Raw genomic sequence first — 16,461 nt, forward strand, 5'->3', positions numbered from 1 at the left:
AAGTAAAGCAAGAATGATTTTGTCAGAGTGTATATAGGGACGTGTCTCGTGATCAACGAGAATGTACTGTGTAGGGAGTAATGTATTTAATAGCTAGCGGGATATTATAACGTGATAACAGAGAACGATAAAGAAAATAAAAGCAATACTCCCCAGTAAAATCCTTTGAACGTAAATCATACGTCGTTACAGACGTTGGATTTTGAATTCTCGCCGAACGAACCTCCTGTCACATGGATAGTTCGCTTTTTGTGCTCGCTGAGTTGATTACACTTTTTATGACTATTTATCTAATGAACAAACACTTATTTACAAATAATTTACACAGTTTTACGAATATTAAGACTAAAATTAAAACTTAAATTATAAATAAAATACGAGCAGCTGATTATACGACATGTCAGCTTGACAGCCTATATTGATTTAAAATATACTATATGTTTTAAATACAATAATTATGAATGTCTATTTATAAAATTATCTATATGGAAACATTTAGTTTTTTTATCAGGTTACTTTCTCAGAAGGAAGGATAATGTTTATTCCCTTTACAAGTTTCTAGCCGTTCAGTGAGTGTGCATTTGTTGCTGAACGGTTATTTTGAACGATTAAACTGACCGAATGTTAACAAAGTTGGCAATGAATTAGGAAGGACTCTGAGGGGCGAGAAGAGTCGAGGTTAAGTTGCGAAAATGCGCAAGCGCACGACTATATATACGCGTTCGGGGCTAACTAGAGCATTCACCTCTCGAGCTTCTCACATCCCACTAAACCACCTACAAACATGAAATCCTTCGTAAGTAGCCACCACCAAGAACAGTTTTTTTTATGCTCTTCGAATAACTTAAGTAAATCTAAATAACTAAAATAACGCAGTGTTTGTGGATCGGGAATTAATTCTTCGAAGAAAATGCAATTGCAGTCTTTGACATACGGGCACAAGAACATCCACAGTTTTATAGTTTCCGTGTTGTCAGCCTCCGCAGTAGATTATGATGACGTTCCATAAGTTCAGGTTACCCGAATGTTCGCTGATATTCTTGCACTTAACGAGGAAGTCCCATCCATCACTGTTTCCTTCAAAAGATTAGTTTACAATCCACTAGTTTTATAACCTGTTCAAGCTTTAACACGTTCTTCCGTTACAGATCGCAGTCCTCGCCCTGGTAGCCTGCGCCGCGGCTGGCTCCGACAACAGCGAGAAGCGCGACAAGAGGGGCTACCTCAGCGGCGGCCTGAGCGCCGGATACGGTGGACTTGGCGGCTACAGCGGTGGCTACAGTGGTGGCTACAGCGGCGGCTACAGCGGCCACGGAGGCTACTCCGGCTACTCGGCGCCCGCCGCGCAGCTCGTCACCGTCAACAAGGTGGTCAACACACAGCGCGTCGTCGACGTGCCGCAAGTAGTCAACGTACGCAAGGTGGTCTCCGTGCCGCAGGTTGTGTCCGTCAACAAGCTGGTGGCCGCACCCTCCTACAGCTCTGGAATCGGCTCCGGCTACTCGTCCGGCTACAGCTCCGGAATCGGCTCCGGCTACTCGTCCGGCTACAGTTCTGGCATCGGCTCCGGCTACGGATCCGGCTACTCCAGCGGCTCCGGCTGGTGGTGAATGTCACAAAATCTAGTCCCAATTATTTCGTGATTTGTATTATTAGTGTCGTTCCAAGCCTCCTTTACTGCAATATGTACATACTGTTTTATTTATTGTTAAATAAAAATTATATTTTTTGATAAACATTTTTCTTATTTCGATAATTGACACAAATTTCATTTAAACGCCTATTAGCAATGATTTTAATATATAAAAAATAGGCTTAGTCGGTGGCCACATATTCCAAAAAATCAAAAACATTAGTGATTTAGCACGGTCATAAAAGGCCGTGTTGGAGAGCCATTGTATAATCAAAACTACTTCGGTGCTAAGCCAAATGATATTGAATTGCTTAAAGCAATTTAAAATCACTTATTTTAACGGTGACAGAAAACATCGCAAGAAATCCTACATATTTGAGAGTTCTCGACCAATCCTCATTTGGCTATGCTGATGATCCAAGAGCGATCCACTTATGGTTGTAAACTCTGAGGCATATCGAATGAACCAAATACTTTTTACTCGAAGTAATAATATATAAGAAGAATAATTGATATATAACCAGGCATTCTGCGGAAGTGTACCTGTACAACACCAAATACGATGCAACCTGTAGCTGAAATAAATCATAGTTATTTGGATGCGGATAAAAATTTCAATCAGACATGTGGATATTATGTTTAGTTATGCATATCATTGGTGATCTTCCCCCTTCAAGGGCATGCAACAGCGTACAGACTTACAAATTATAGCATTTTGAGGAGTATAAAACTCGGAGGTCTTAGGAAGTTACTAAAGTATTTTTACTCTCTATATTTTATACTGAAAATAATATGTAACCTTTGTTGTTTTTTGTTAACGTTAAAGAATCGTCACTTTAAATTTAACAAAATACCTATTGACGGTTATTAAAGACTAATTAAAGACTTTAATTAAAGCCATGACACAAATATCATACACCTGATTTCTGTTCTACCTTCACTAAATTCAATATATTATTTTTATGCTCAGTTGTTGTAAACTTAATTAATAAATTAATAACCGTAACTGTCCTGCTACTCTGGATCTGTTATCAAAGATATTATTATTTATTATTCAATGTTAGTAAAAGCATATACGCTCTATTTTATTTTTATTATTTTAAGTTTCTTCTGTATTTGTGTTTAATTTATATAAAATGTGTGTGTGCAATAAAGACTTAAAACAAACAAACAAAACATATCTTTAAATGAAACCACTCATATTATATCGATCGAACTTCACCGAAGGAGTTCGTTTGATCATATAGTATTAGAGCTTTTATGAAACGACTCGTCCGTGGAAATACAACCGCAATGCGATACTTATTTTTTCCGCCAAGCAGCATTTCTGTGTTCTGGTCTAAATGGAGTAGTGCAATTGCAGGCACACAAAACTGCACACCTAAGCCTCAGGTAAATGGACATAAACATATAATAAATATTTTTTGTTATAAATATGATAATTTATTCACAAGAAACAAATGTAACATATGTCATACAAACATTATTTAAACATAATCTGTGGGAGCGTTGAAAACAAGTAAAAACTTTAACAACACGCTATAAGATGTTATAGTAAATGTTCGATAAAGCTATATACCATTTTGGACTGCGAAGTAGCAGAACGATGACGTACCAAGAATACGCATAATAAACATAAATTGTAAACTTAACGTTTTACACCTTCATAAAATGTAGATGAACTACTAATAATATAAAATACATCAATTATTAAATTTATGACTGTTATGAGTGCACGATGTTGTAACTTTTGTGTCACAACTTTAGGCTTGTGATACAACAGAAATCTCATGCAATGCTGATTGAAAGAATTCAATCTCAGTTTTGCTACTTCACGTCTTTAGTCCCATTGAAACTGCCTTAAAAACACATGAACTCCGCGAAAAGCGGGAGAATTATGGTTTAATTTATAATTTCTTTATTCTTTATACTTCAGACCAAACAGATCCTCAATTGTGTAAGAACAATTTCATGGCAATTGTTTATTATAACAATTGTCATGAAATTATAAATCAAACCGTAGAGGTTCTCCTATCTTACGCGGAGATAGCAAATTATGATAGCGATGTCACTCGCCTATTTGCACAGACTTTCAATCCTCAGTTATTGTAGGCGGTACGGCTCGGCCTCGGCTCGTAGAAAGACATTCCTTTCATATTAAATAGAATTGGAATTACGGAATCCTTAAAACTAATCTCCTTAAAAATACCTATTTGCTTATAAAAATTTATAACTTAGGATTTCAGCATGAAAGTCTAGAAATTATTAACTTACATGGTGAAAGTAAACATTAATTTTGGTCCTTAAAGCTATAATTTCATAAGAGTCAAAAAAATATTCATCGGCTTTGACTAAGCAAAATTGCTAGCCTTTCGGATCCTAATTCAAATGTACATACATTTCTATTGTGAATCGCTTTAAAGCGTGGTAGAGACATACAAGTAGAGCTTGCCGCGAAGCAGATTTTAAATATCATGATTAACGTAACGTAAGTTCGTAGTGACTTCACAATCGCTTTTGGAGACAGATTTTATATAAGAAACCAACGAAGAACAGATAAAAGAAGCTAAAAACTCAGCAGGAGCTCCTTTCCAACAATGACATATTTTTACAATTTAACATTCGTTATTCTTGCGTACTGAAGACAGCGGAGCCGATTGCGTCCGAGTAACGAATTCGTATATAGTAACCTCGACTTTATATATATATGGTTAACAACATTATTAAAATTTATTTAGAGAGAAGATATGACTATCGAGATTAAATGAATAGCGCGCTAATATGCGCGCTGCTCTGACGACGTAAACGTGACCTTGTGCAATATATAATATAAAATAATAGCACTATAGAGGGGTGCATCGACTGCCTCTCTTATCTGGTCTGACTAGCTTCTTGAGCTACGGCCGCTGGGTCTATTTTCTTCGATCTTACCACTGATCATCAGCTTTCCTATGATGCTGGCATTTTGCCTAGCAATGTGACCGAAGTGGAAGAATAAGACAGATCTTTTTACAATATAAAAGTAGTACAGGCTAATTCACTTCAAATATGGTGGAAAGAAGGACGATATTTGGTGTGAAATATGAATATCCTGTAAAACATCCTTGGGAATTATTTGTTTTTCCTATGTTACTATCCGTGCTTTCACCATGCCAAAAATCTGCTTATTTAGAGCGTGAAGGAAGGACAAATAGCACACTTTTGCATCTCTTATAACAGTTACGATTATCTTTATTCAACCAATAAATGCCACCTGAAGCATGCGTTTCTGACTTCTTCTTCACTTTTACAGCGCGGAAAGCCTCTACAACGTCGTCTGGATTCCAAAAACTTTGGCTAATTATTGATCTTAACCATACTAATAAATTCAATATTTTACCCAAATTTAAAACTACAAGGTTTTTAATTCGATTGCATTTCGAAGGTAATAGTCAAAGTCAAAGTGACAAATATCTGTATTCGGCCTGCCTGAAGAAAAAAAGAATGTCTTTCTTCCGAGTAATTTTACATTAATAACGTTACATTTATATTAGCATATATGATGTATATATAAGCATTATACGCAAGGCATACAAAATTTATGAAACCATACAATTTTTTTTTCGTCAAAATCCGTTCAAACATATTGATAAGAGGTAATTACTAACAGCAGTGTGGTTTTAATATCTATATATATATTTATTCCAAGTCCGGATTGACTGAGATATCAACGCACAGCCTAAGCCGCTCGCACAGCCTAATTATCATAGTAGGTTTCTGTTATGACGTAACTTATAACGCATTTTCTTAAAATCCACTACGAAAGGGTTTGAATAGAGGTTTAAAGTTTGAATAAAAGTCTGTCATTTTTCAAGTTCTATCCATGAAACTTTAATCTTTGGCTCTTAATTACAAAAATAAAGAATTATGTGTATCGCAGCTTTTGGAAATTCTACCATAAAGGGGTTGCTTGCTTTATAAGGAGTTAAATGCGACTGAAAAATCAGTGCACAGCTTAAACCGCTTACGGCACACGAATTTCCTATGCCATCTACACTTTATGAAAAATACACCTTCGAGGATGAAATTTTTTTGACAAAAAAAACGGACTTTGTAAAACGACTAAAAAGCAAGAATTAATACTTTTTACAACATTTATACTTCGATGCCAAGTAAAATGTAATGCCTTTTCACCTTCGAGGGTGAAATTTTTTTGACAAAAAAAAACGGACTGTAAAACGACTAAAAAGCAAGAATTAATACTTTTTACAACATTTATACTTCGATGCCAAGTAAAATGTAATGCCTTTTCACCTTCGAGGGTGAAATTTTTTTTGACAAAAAAAACGGACTCTGTAAAACGACTAAAAAGCAAGAATTAATACTTTTTACAACATTTATACTTCGATGCCAAGTAAAATGTAATGCCTTTTTACCTTCGAGGGTGAAATTTTTTTGACAAAAAAAAAAGGACTCTGTAAAACGACTAAAAAGCAAGAATTAATACTTTTTACAACATTTATACTTCGATGCCAAGTAAAATGTAATGCATTTTCACCTTCGAGGGTGAAATTTTTTTGACACAAAAAACGGACTCTGTAAAACGACTAAAAAGCAAGAATTAATACTTTTTACAACATTTATACTTCGATGCCAAGTAAAATGTAATGCCTTTTCACCTTCGAGGGTGAAATTTTTTTGACTAAAAAAACGGACTCTGTAAAACGACTAAAAAGCAAGAATTAATACTTTTTACAACATTTATACTTCGATGCCAAGTAAAATGTAATGCCTTTTCACCTTCGAGGGTGAAATTTTTTTGACAAAAAAAAACGGACTCTGTAAAACGACTAAAAAGCAAGAATTAATACTTTTTACAACATTTATACTTCGATGCCAAGTAAAATGTAATGCCTTTTCACCTTCGAGGGTGAAATTTTTTTGACTAAAAAAACGGACTCTGTAAAACGACTAAAAAGCAAGAATTAATACTTTTTACAACATTTATACTTCGATGCCAAGTAAAATGTAATGCCTTTTCACCTTCGAGGGTGAAATTTTTTTGACAAAAAAAAACGGACTCTGTAAAACGACTAAAAAGCAAGAATTAATACTTTTTACAACATTTATACTTCGATGCCAAGTAAAATGTAATGCCTTTTCACCTTCGAGGGTGAAATTTTTTTGACTAAAAAAACGGACTCTGTAAAACGACTAAAAAGCAAGAATTAATACTTTTTACAACATTTATACTTCGATGCCAAGTAAAATGTAATGCCTTTTCACCTTCGAGGGTGAAATTTTTTTGACTAAAAAAACGGACTCTGTAAAACGACTAAAAAGCAAGAATTAATACTTTTTACAACATTTATACTTCGATGCCAAGTAAAATGTAATGCCTTTTCACCTTCGAGGGTGAAATTTTTTTGACTAAAAAAACGGACTCTGTAAAACGACTAAAAAGCAAGAATTAATACTTTTTACAACATTTATACTTCGATGCCAAGTAAAACGTAATGCCTTTTATACCATCATCATCATAACATCAACCCATTACCGACCCACTACAGAGCACGGGTCTCCGTAAGGCCGTAGTCCACCACGCTGGACCAGTGCGAATTGGTGGACTCCGCACACCTTTGAGAACATTCTGTAGAACTATCAGACATGCTGGTTTCCGCACGATGTTTTCCTTCACCGTGGATTCAGGTGATAATTGCTTAAAACGCCCACAACTTATAAAAGTTAGAGGTGCGTGCTGGGATTCGAACTCGACCCCCGGAAAGTGAGGTTGAGCTCCTAACCAATGCGCTATCACCGCTTCCGCCGCCTTTTATATAGTAGCAAGCAAATTACATATAAATGTTGTAGGAAATATTTATTTCTTGCTTTTTAGTTGTTTTATAAAGTCGGTACTTTTTTATCAAAAATTTAGTTTTACGCTTTTAAGTGGGTAGGTTTTCAGTTATATCTAAGTTATAATAGCCATATGTGAACTGCTCATTACCTTCTACAAAATATTGTTGTTCCCGAAGCCGGGGCATTAATGTTTGAAGAGTTCTCCGGGCACTTCACCATCAGCTCTTCTATTGTGACGAGCATAAAATGCTTATCTCCTATATACCATAATCGAAGCGCTACTAGTGTAATACTTATTATTGTAGAGTTTCAGGTGCCATTCTGGGTCTTCATCATCAAATTGACGTGAGGAAATGATACTTTTCAGGAGAGAATGCTCAAATTACAATAATAATACTCAAATCGCTATAGGTGTGCCTTTAATATATGATTAGTTCCTTCGATTTTTCCAGGATCCCTCCAATATACTGGACCTTCTCTAAATTAAAACGGGACTACTTTCTGAGGTATGATATACCAAACAAAGAAAGACTCATCAAAATCGATGTGTAATTAAAAAAGTTATAGCGTAGTAAATACACAAAAAAAAGCATACAGTCGAGTTCTACTTCAAACCTCAAAATGTAGTCACCCATCCATTTACTGACTTTTGTCATTGTTGCTCAGCTAGCGTAATCGACAATTAATTACTAGCTGATACCCGCTGCTACGTTCGCGTGGATTAAGGTTTTTATTCCCGCGGGAACTTTCTTAATTCCCAGGATAAAAAGTAGCCTATGTGCTATTCCAGACTACAATCCATCTTTGTGTCAAATTTCAGCCAATTCGGTTTAGCCGTTTTTGCGTGATTGAGTAACAAATATCCATCAAAGTTTTTCTCTTGAATTTGTTAGCCTTCGTGCTATTTTACGTCGCAGATACGCGAATAAACTCGCGGAGGACTGCTAGTGTTCCATAAAAAACTTTTAATTATCAGGTATATAGCTCTGCGTCTAAATGATGAACACTGTTTAACCATAGAGTTATTTCATGCCATAGAGTCAACAAAGAAAGTTATAGTGTGTTGTTCGTATTATGAGAAACAATAAATAGCTGGCAAAAGACCACCTGGCCAAAGAAGAACATCGTGGCTAAAAATTTACGCCAATGGTTCCGGAAAAGTACCCGATCGTTGTTCCGTGCAGCTGCGAACAAAGTTCAGATAGCCTTGATAATTGCCAACCTCCGATAGGAAACGGCACTGCAAGGAGAAGAAGAAGACTTAAGCTTATGAAACCTTATATTATTAAAATCTACTTAAAGAAGTATATTTATATATATATATATACTAGCTGTTGCCCGCGACTTCGTCTGCGTTTGATTTTGTTTTTAAAGTATTCAGTATCGCTAAGCCTTAAATGAGTATAGTAGTATATATATATAACATGTGACTGTCAATTAATTATAGACAAAAAATTTGCAATAAAATAAAATTGCGACTATAATTAAAGATCTAAGCTACCCTATCTCTTAAGTCGGACCAGAATGCTCACGGTGTGCCAATTTAATTTAAAATCGGTTAAGTAGTTTAAGAGTCCATCGCGGACAAACATCGTGACAGGAGATTTATATATATTAAGATATATATATTTTAATTATATTTTTTAATACATCGGAAGAGGTGAACTTTTACTTTTCTTTTCTTCCACACACGTTTTATTTAAAGAAGTCATAAGCTGTCTAGCTCTGTAACTAGGCCAATAACTCTAGTTACAGTTCTAGAAAAAAACTGCCGCCCCCGTCTATACACTGCCTATAACTTAAACTGTTATGCGGGCAAAATGTAAGGATGGCGAGCGCAGGGCGCACTCGAGGCGAGGTTGTGTTGCGTCAAGGCGCCCAGCGCGGAGTATATATACGCGCTCGTCGCCACCCAGAACATTCACCTCTCGAGCTTCTCAGGCCTATCTTCCTACCAACAGCGTCAACATGAAGTCCTTTGTGAGTAGCTGGGGACCATCCATGGGGACCACGTGATATTTTTATTGTTTTAACACCGCCTATCAAGTTGCAAACAATCGGTGAATCCATTACAAAATAACTCTCAAGTGCTTCTGACGAGGGTTCCCATATTTTTTACTTTTTGATAGATCTCAAAAATTGGTCTCAAACTTAGCTTGTGGAATTGTTTATCCGGAAACACGTAAGGAATAGGGAAATTACTAAAGAGGAACATCCTGCTTAAAAACCTGCGCTAGAAGATAATTTCAGCGTCTGATTCGAAACTTTTGTGGTCCGAAAAATTTGCCAATCTTTTTGTCACCTTGTCCTAAACTCTATCTGTCCTAGACTTTCTTCTATGTAGTCTATTTTTAGTAACCCCCAGGTGAAATGACTCCTTGAGGCGTAACGCGTACTTCCGTTACAGATCGCAGTCCTCGCCCTGGTAGCCTGCGCCGCAGCTGGCTCTGACAACAGCGAGAAGCGCGACAAGAGAGGCTACCTCAGCGGCGGCCTGAGCGCCGGCTACGGTGGACTGGGCGGCTACAGCGGTGGCTACAGTGGTGGCTACAGCGGTGGCTACAGTGGCCACGGAGGCTACTCCGGCTACTCGGCGCCCGCCGCGCAGCTCGTCACCGTCAACAAGGTGGTCAACACGCAGCGCGTCGTTGACGTGCCACAAGTGGTCAACGTACGCAAGGTGGTCTCCGTGCCGCAGGTTGTGTCCGTCAATAAGCTGGTGGCCGCACCCTCCTACAGCTCTGGAATCGGCTCCGGCTACTCGTCCGGCTACAGCTCCGGAATCGGCTCCGGCTACTCATCCGGTTACAGCTCCGGAATCGGCTCCGGCTACTCATCCGGTTACAGCTCCGGAATCGGCTCCGGCTACGGATCCGGCTACTCCAGCGGCTCCGGCTGGTAGTGAATGTCACAAAATCTAGTCCCAATTATTTCGTGATTGTATTATTAGTGTCGTTCCAAACCTCCTTAACTAGAATATGTACATACTGTTTTATTTATTGTTAAATAAATATTATATTTTTTGGTAAACATTACTCTCATTTCGATCGGGATTCCCTGAAACTGACTTGAGATCGTTAGACTTCACCAATCTCTTGAAACAGGTTAAACCCATAAAGGACTGAAACTGGTATTTTGAAATCTAGTCAGTTCACCTTACAGGTTGAATAAAGACACAGAATAAAGATTACCACAAAGCTGACCTGAAACGCCTAGAAGTTTCTTTTTTTACCCGACCAAGCGACATAAGGAGGTTGTCAGCGTGTGTGTGTGTTCGTTTATTCTTTTATAGCGCTCTAGTATAAAATATTGGAAGTGGACGAGCTATGTTAAATGGGTTATCCCTGCACAGGGCAAACCATCCGGTTTCTCATTGCAAGTTTTCATTATCATTAGTCATCTAGGATCTACAACGGTTTGGTGCCAGCCATTCTCACTGAAACTGTGGTTAGAGATGTTTAATTTGTCTCCAAAGAAATTACAATTTCAGTCAATGAGAATATGTACAAGTTTTGTTTTATGTGGGTAAAATTTACAATCCTTATAATAGAGCTGTGATTATGTTCCTATATAATCACGTGGCAATGGGCGGAGATGGACGATAGGTCCCGAAGGTGCTGGAAGAGTGACTCCCAACGAGCCAGACAGACGTGGTGGACGACATCAAACGAATCACTCTGTACAAAAAACCTATGTCAAGCAGCGGTTGTCAATCGATTGTGATGTGATGATGATAAGTCTCTAACTACTTTATAAACCTCTCGGTGACAGTGAGTCACCATCAGCACAATACATTTATACGATTGGTAGACTTCACACGCATCTGAGAACTATGGAGGACTTTAAGGCATGCACGTTACCTCGGAATGTTTTATTTCGTCGCTAAATCAAGTGATATTTAATAATAATATTTATTGCCAAATTGTGCCTACACAAAAATAAAACATTTAATTAGACAGTTTAGAATCCCTTCACAATCGACTGTCACCGACAATTACATTTCATTTCAAAATAACAATACAATTATCTAATAGGTTATACTGTAATTTTTAATTAATTAGTCAATCGTAAAAGTTAACAAGTGTTTCACTGTCATTATGATATTATTTTACACTATAAAGGTTTTTTTTGTGTTTTGCTTTAACGCTTAAAACGCACATAACTCAACGAAAAAACGTAACGAAACGCACGAAAAGTAAGGTCTGGGGATCTAACTCGATCATCCAGCAATGGTAGCAGAAGCCCTAACAATTACCTTTCCAAATTGCGGTATCGAAATTTAGCGTTTTAAGCAAGAAGTTTAAAATCCAAAAATAACAAATTTTATAACCTTAAATAAAAACAGAAAGCCAAACTCCAGTAGTCCAAAATTCAGTTAAGTTATGTTGAAAAAAAACTAGATCATAAATATACATCAATTTTTCATTGTAAAGTCAAATTGTAGCTCTTGTACTTTATGTTTTGTATCTTTATATCTCTAACTACTGTTTATTTGGATGTACAAGGAAGTGTATTCTTTCATCTCCTGAGCATGCTCCATTGTCGGAGCGAAACGTGCGTAGGGAGTACTTTGCTGAAGATCTATTTGATGTGTAGTAAGAAACTATAAATTACACCGTACAGTTTCTCCTGCTTGTCGCGGAGTAAAACTTAATTGCCATTGTAGAAACAAGTGTGGTTATACATTTCCATGTACGATTTTGTGCTTGATTTTAAAAACTTAAACTTACCTAAATGATAAAAAGCTTAGGTATGAATTGCTCTAGCTTCATAGCTTAATATAAATTTACTGTGAGATGGGGATAGCAAAAAAAATAATTTACCCGGCTAAGTTTGTTGTGGGCTCTTCTTAGACCAGGGCGCGTTTGGAACCCTCGTAGCTTTAGGTTTAAGTTGGTGAACGACGTTAACACCATCCCCTTACAATTATGTAAACATATATGTATGAACGCTTCATAAGTGCCTGTGATAGGCCTACATGGATAAAAAAAATTGTCTGATGGAGCATAGAAAAGGGCTCCCATTTTAACATTTCTGTAGCAATTTTAATCTATCTTACGATAACCCTCTACAATAATGAGCACTGATATTTTCTTACATGCCCCTGCGTTATATATGGTCAGCCACAGTATGTTTAATATCGTAACCTCGACTTAAAATGTAGTTATGTTTCGACATATTGTTTAAACGTACGCCAAAATTACCTTCGGGATCCTCTCTCCATCGCTATCGCAGAGCAAGGACACCCTCTGCGACGTCCGGATCTAGAAAACCTTTCACCGAATATTGATCTTGGCTGCACCGTATACTGATTATTTTATATTTCATTGAAATCACTAAAAGAGACGGTTTTCAATTTTTAGTCGTACTTTTTACGAATCTACATCAATTTCTCTTACGTTTCTTGGCCTGTTATAGTGAATCTTTTTGCCAGTTAGGGAATGTTCCGATTCTTACCTACCCAATTGCAATTATAGAACTGGATATTTGCCCGTGCATTTACGATTTTTTTCACCGCGTCGCATCGGCCGCCCGAGCTTTAAATGGATTGCTCGGCTCCTAAAGATATAATCGTCATATTTAATGACCTGTTACCTACTTGAAGAATTAAGCTAACTAAATGCAAACAAATATCAATTCTGACTGGCAGAGATCCAGAGATTAGCGTGTATAAATAAAAATATTTTCTATATACATATATATATATATATATATATATACACCGTGTACCCAAATTTGCAGCGACCCTGCTTTCTGAGTCAAAGGCCGTGGGTTCGATTCCCACGACTGGAAAATGTTTGTGTGATGAACATGAATGTTTTTCAGTGTCTGGGTGTTTATCTGTATATTATAAGTATTTTATGTATATTATTCATAAAAATATTCATCAGTCATCGTAGTACCCATAACACAAGCTACGCTTACTTTGGGGCTTGATGGCGATGTGTGTATTGTCGTAGTATATTTATTTATTTATTTATTTATTTATTTATTATCCCTGTAAGAAATTTGAAGCATATTTAATTTTCCATACAAACGAATTCAAAACATTCTAAGAGTTTACTTATGATAATCCTATTCAAGATAAAAGACTGATATTTTGCATGTGATGGTAGTGTATTTTTTTCCATTATGATAGTCAACCTAAAAACTTTTCTTTTTATTTCAACCTTATACCAATTCTAATTGATATAACTTGAGAACTGACAGCGTACGCAAATATGAACACTTTTGAAACTATAAAGTTGTAGAGTCATCCTCAACAATTTCCAAAATAAGGTTATCAAATGCAAAAAAGATTTTGACAAAAAACTCCATAGCTTTTTTATAAAGTTCACTCTACCCTCGGAAACTCTCAATGTGACCTTTTGTACATTAGAAACAAAAAATTCAATCGGCGTTCATCCGTTGTACAAATATTGTAAATGCGAAAGATTTTTATTTTTTATTTTTAACCTATGGCTGGCTTAAGCACTACACCAACCTTGCCGGAATTTGTCAATGAGATAGATTGCATCCCACAAACAGAAAGAAAGTTGACAATTTAACTAATATATATGGGGCAAGTTTTTTTATCCATGTATCCTACGGATCGGTTGAGTGACCTGTTAAAAATAATTTATAATAAGCCATTAGAGTATTTTATTTACTTTTATTTTTTATTTATTAGTATAATTGTATATCTACACCGTATTTAAAACACACAATATCTGCCCTCAAGATGCTCTAGAATAGTAAAATGAAAAGGAATCTGCCTTCTAAGCTATTAAGAATCCATTAATATTCGAGCCAGTGAGTGAGCTAATTAGTGATATTTTGCCCGATGTGATACTTTGCAAGTGATATCTTACTTACTTATAATTAGATAAGGCTGAACTCGCGAGGCACGACAAATAACTATTGCACTAATCTACTGAACGAGCTAGTTACCTATAATTTTACAAACTTTCAAGTCTCTACCTGTCACTGAAATAAGAGGTTCTGACAAATAGACGGACGCATTCGAACACTAAAACTTATAACATGCTGAAGAATGAAAACCTACAATAATATTAAAATAATAAATCAAGAAAATACGAGTGCTCACAATTTGAAGACGTTATTTATTAAATAGCTCAAGTTTTTTTTTACAACAAACGTTGTAATAAATTTAATTAAGTACATAATAAGATGCATGGAGTGTTTTTAGGGCTCTGGACGCATCCCCTGCCAATAATCGTGTACTTATTCTGCACAAAAGATTGTATCGCACGGTTAAACTTAACAGTTAAACTGACTGGATGTAAGCAATTTTAGAAATGAACCAGTAAGGATTACGAGCGCTAGGGGCGGGCGCACTCGAGGCGAGGCTGTGTTGCGTCAAGGCGCTCAGCGCGGAGTATATATACGCGCTATTCGCCACCCAGAGCATTCACCTCTCGAGCTTCTCAGGCCTATCTTCCTACCAACAGCGTCAACATGAAGTCCTTTGTGAGTAGCTGCCATGGGGACCACGTAACATTTTTATTGCTTTAACACCACACATCAAGTTTCGAACAATCTGTAAATCCATTTGAAAATAAATCACAAGTGCTTCTGACAGGGGTTCTCATATTTAATTAGACCCCATAAATCATCTTCAAACTTAGCTTTGTCCAGTGGAATTATTTATCCAGAAACACATAAGGAACACGTTAATGACTTAAGACGAACATCCTGCTTAAAAACCTGTTGATTTAAACGTCTGCTTCGAAACTCTTGTGTTCCGAAAAGTTCGCCAAACTTTTTGCCACCTTGTAATCTTCCCTAAATTTAATTTATTCTTAGCAGCCCCCAGGTGAAATGACTCCTTGAGGTGTAACGCGTACTTTCTTTACAGATCGCAGTCCTTGCCTTGGTAGCCTGCGCCGCGGCCGGCTCCGACAACAGCGAGAAGCGCGACAAGAGGGGCTACCTAAGCGGCGGCCTGAGCGCCGGCTACGGTGGACTGGGTGGCTACAGCGGTGGCTACAGTGGTGGCTACAGCGGCGGCTACAGCGGCCACGGAGGCTACTCCGGCTACTCGGCGCCCGCTGCGCAGCTCGTCACCGTCAACAAGGTGGTCAACACGCAGCGCGTCGTCAACGTACCGCAAGTGGTCAACGTACGCAAGGTGGTCTCCGTGCCGCAGGTTGTGTCCGTCAACAAGCTGGTGGCCGCGCCCTCCTACAGGTCTGGAATCGGCTCCGGCTACTCGTCCGGCTACAGCTCCGGCATCGGCTCCGGCTACTCGTCCGGCTACAGCTCCGGCATCGGCTCCGGCTACGGATCCGGCTACTCCAGCGGCTCCGGCTGGTAGTGAATGTCACAAAATCTAGTCCCAATTATTTCGTGATTGTATTATTAGTGTGGTTCCAAACCTCCTTAACTGTAATATGTACATACTGTTTTATTTATTGTTAAATAAATATTATATTTTTTGGTATATGCTTGTTGCTCTCATTTCAATCCTCATTCACCACGATCATAGAATTAGATTAGATAATACTTGTTGGATAATCAACGGCTGGAGCAGCATTGCGCAACTTTGTAACGGCTACGAGATCCAGTGGCTCAAGCAAAACCATGGGACTGTTTACGTCCCCTATTACTTAAGATGAAAAATCACAATAGATGTTAAAATTTTAATTGTGATTCCTACAAAGTTAAAAAAATATAGTATTTTATAAGTAGTCTTTGACACGTTCATTGGTACACTTTATTTTTACTGCGCATAGTAAAGGGATTGTATTGTACTAAATCTTATGTAGGTATAATGCAAACAACCTTTTTTATTAGAAAAGATCGTCAAAATTTTTTTTTTTTTTTTATTCTATATTATATTTAATTTCATAAACAAGACATTTTAGTCATTTATTCCAGTTTTTCTCGTAACTTCATACCTACAGATAACCCTCGAAATAGCCTGATTTGCTCCAACTACAATGTCATGGCGATTTATGAAGTAAAAACCTTGCACTGGATAAATTAGA

The 16,461-nt window shown here is 37.3% G+C and overlaps 3 protein-coding genes across 3 annotated transcripts; all 3 read left to right on the forward strand.

The window, feature by feature from the left end:
* Positions 1–784: 784 nt before the first annotated feature.
* On the forward strand, positions 785–1,610 carry LOC120631807 (keratin-associated protein 6-2-like). The gene is made up of 2 exons (XM_039901487.1): positions 785–796; positions 1,149–1,610. The coding sequence occupies exons 1-2, from the start codon at positions 785–787 to the stop codon at positions 1,608–1,610; spliced, it is 474 nt and encodes a 157-aa protein (XP_039757421.1).
* A 7,829-nt stretch (positions 1,611–9,439) lies between these two features.
* LOC120631808 (keratin-associated protein 21-1-like) lies at positions 9,440–10,373 on the forward strand. The gene is made up of 2 exons (XM_039901489.1): positions 9,440–9,451; positions 9,879–10,373. Exons 1-2 carry the CDS (start codon positions 9,440–9,442, stop codon positions 10,371–10,373), a joined length of 507 nt encoding a protein of 168 aa, XP_039757423.1.
* Positions 10,374–14,929: 4,556 nt separating this feature from the next.
* Positions 14,930–15,788, forward strand: LOC120631809 (keratin-associated protein 6-2-like). The gene is made up of 2 exons (XM_039901490.1): positions 14,930–14,941; positions 15,330–15,788. The coding sequence occupies exons 1-2, from the start codon at positions 14,930–14,932 to the stop codon at positions 15,786–15,788; spliced, it is 471 nt and encodes a 156-aa protein (XP_039757424.1).
* Positions 15,789–16,461: the final 673 nt, after the last annotated feature.

Source organism: Pararge aegeria, chromosome 18, assembly GCF_905163445.1.
Source record: "Pararge aegeria chromosome 18, ilParAegt1.1, whole genome shotgun sequence".
NCBI lineage: Eukaryota > Metazoa > Arthropoda > Insecta > Lepidoptera > Nymphalidae > Pararge > Pararge aegeria.